Source organism: Galeopterus variegatus, unplaced genomic scaffold (genome assembly GCF_000696425.1).
Source record: "Galeopterus variegatus unplaced genomic scaffold, G_variegatus-3.0.2 Scaffold61891, whole genome shotgun sequence".
Classification (NCBI taxonomy): domain Eukaryota; kingdom Metazoa; phylum Chordata; class Mammalia; order Dermoptera; family Cynocephalidae; genus Galeopterus; species Galeopterus variegatus.
This window is the reverse complement of record NW_007788002.1, coordinates 508-2,395: the sequence shown is the minus strand read 5'-3', so window position 1 is coordinate 2,395 and position 1,888 is coordinate 508. Positions and strand designations below refer to the sequence as shown.

At 59.8% G+C, this 1,888-nt stretch overlaps 1 protein-coding gene across 1 annotated transcript; it reads left to right on the top strand.

The window, feature by feature from the left end:
• Positions 1-213: 213 nt before the first annotated feature.
• On the top strand, positions 214-1,600 carry LOC103584507 (integrin beta-4-like). The gene is made up of 5 exons (XM_008565481.1): positions 214-254; positions 435-626; positions 916-1,019; positions 1,312-1,370; positions 1,561-1,600. The coding sequence occupies exons 2-5, from the start codon at positions 440-442 to the stop codon at positions 1,586-1,588; spliced, it is 378 nt and encodes a 125-aa protein (XP_008563703.1). The 5' UTR covers positions 214-254; positions 435-439; the 3' UTR covers positions 1,589-1,600.
• Positions 1,601-1,888: the final 288 nt, after the last annotated feature.

Here is a 1,888-nt window from a genome sequence, read left to right as displayed (position 1 = left end):
CTGACAACACCAAGTCAAGGGTTAAGATCCCCTTACTGGTCATCTTTTAAAAAAAAAATGAAAAACAGATGTCTCCTCTGTGGGGCTTCTCAGAGCCTTTAATATAGTTGCACGCACAGTGAACCTGCAACAGGGGCATGGGTGGGGAGTGGGGGGCTGACGGGCCTTTCCTGGGTTGTGCAGCTGTCCCATAACTCACCCCTCCTACCTTGTCTCCTAGGCCTGCCTGGCACTTCTTCCCTGCTGCAACCGAGGTATGGGCTTGGCAGGGGCAGGGGCATTGGGGCTCTGACTGCCCTTTCCCTGAGCTGGGGTGGAGGAGAAGTGGGGGCTGAGCCTGGAACAGTGAGGTGGGAGGCCCTGGGGTCCCTCTCACTGGGGTATGGCTGGGTGTGTCTAGGGATGGGCCCCGTGCTGAGGACAGTGTCCTGCAGGTCACATGGTGGGCTTTAAAGAAGACCACTACATGCTGCGGGAGAACCTGATGGTCTCAGACCACCTGGACACACCCATGCTGCGCAGCGGGAACCTTAAGGGGCGTGATATGGTCCGCTGGAAGATCACCAACAACGTGCAGCGGCCTGGCTTTGCCACCCACACTGCCAGCACCAACCCCACAGAGCTGGGTGAGGGCAGGGGCTGGGCACTGTGCCTCTTGGCAGTGCCCTTGGGGCCCTCAGAGACCTCTCTTCTGGATCTGGGGTCACCCCATTCCTGTTTTCTCTGAATGTTGGTGCAGGCTCAGGGCTCGGCCACCTTTGCCCCTTCCTGATGGCACTACAAGCCTCAGGCCCTGATGTGCCTGGTCTGCTGGACATCTGTCCCCCGAGTCCCAGCATGGGTCCTGGAGGGGGTGTTGTGCAGTGCCCACTGTGCAGGGGGCTGACAACACCCATCCCTCCCACCTACCCCTAGTGCCCTACGGGCTGTCCCTGCGCCTTGCCCGCCTTTGCACCGAGAACCTGCTGAAGCCCGACACTCGAGAATGTAACCAGCTGCGCCAGGAGGTGGAGGAGAATGTAAGGACCAAAGATGAGCCCAGGGCGGTGGGGCGTGGGTGGCTGGGGAAGCAGCTGCAGAACCTAGATCTTCCCAGGTGGGAAAGAGGATCTTCTTTGGACATGTGCCTGGCATGGAGACCACCTGGGATCTGTTCCCTGGGAATGTGTCCAGAGGGGACGGAGGCCACAGAGCCGGGGTCTCAGGACATGACCCCATGGGCGTGCCCCAGACAACCCTGAGAGGTCCTTTGGGTAGAGAGCCCACCTGGCTCCCCAGGGCCCAGCCTCACGGCCCTCCATTGCCTGGCAGCTGAACGAGGTGTACAGACAGATCACAGGTGCACACAAGCTCCAGCAGACTAAGTTCCGGTGAGTCCCGGGTGCCCTCAGTTGGGTGGGAGTGGCCTGGCTGCACGAGCCTTGCAGCCCCAAGCCAGGCAACCTAGTTCCCCAGGGTTGGGTGGGGGAGTTGCCCATGAAGCCAACCCCAGCAGTTTAAGCCCCCATGCAGATTACACCTCGCCCCAGGGATCATCTGGTCCCTCTTTGTCTTTCACAGGCAGCAGCCCAATGCTGGGAAAAAGTGAGTTGAAGCTACACAGGTGGGACAGCCCCCACTTCCTGCGCGTCCCCAGGCCCAGCCACCCCTGCCCCATCTCCATCTTCATCCCATGGGAAGGGAGAGGACCCTCATTTGTTCCTTTTTTGCACATTCTTTCAACAAATACTCACAGAAAGCACTTACTATGAAGCAGCCTCCGGGGCTAGAACAGGCAAAACCCAGCAGACCCAGTCCCTGCCCTCGTACTTGCGACAGTCTCCCGCCCGGTACCAGGGATAGCCACATGCCCAGCTCCATCCTTTCCAGGGTCCAGACCCTGATCCTG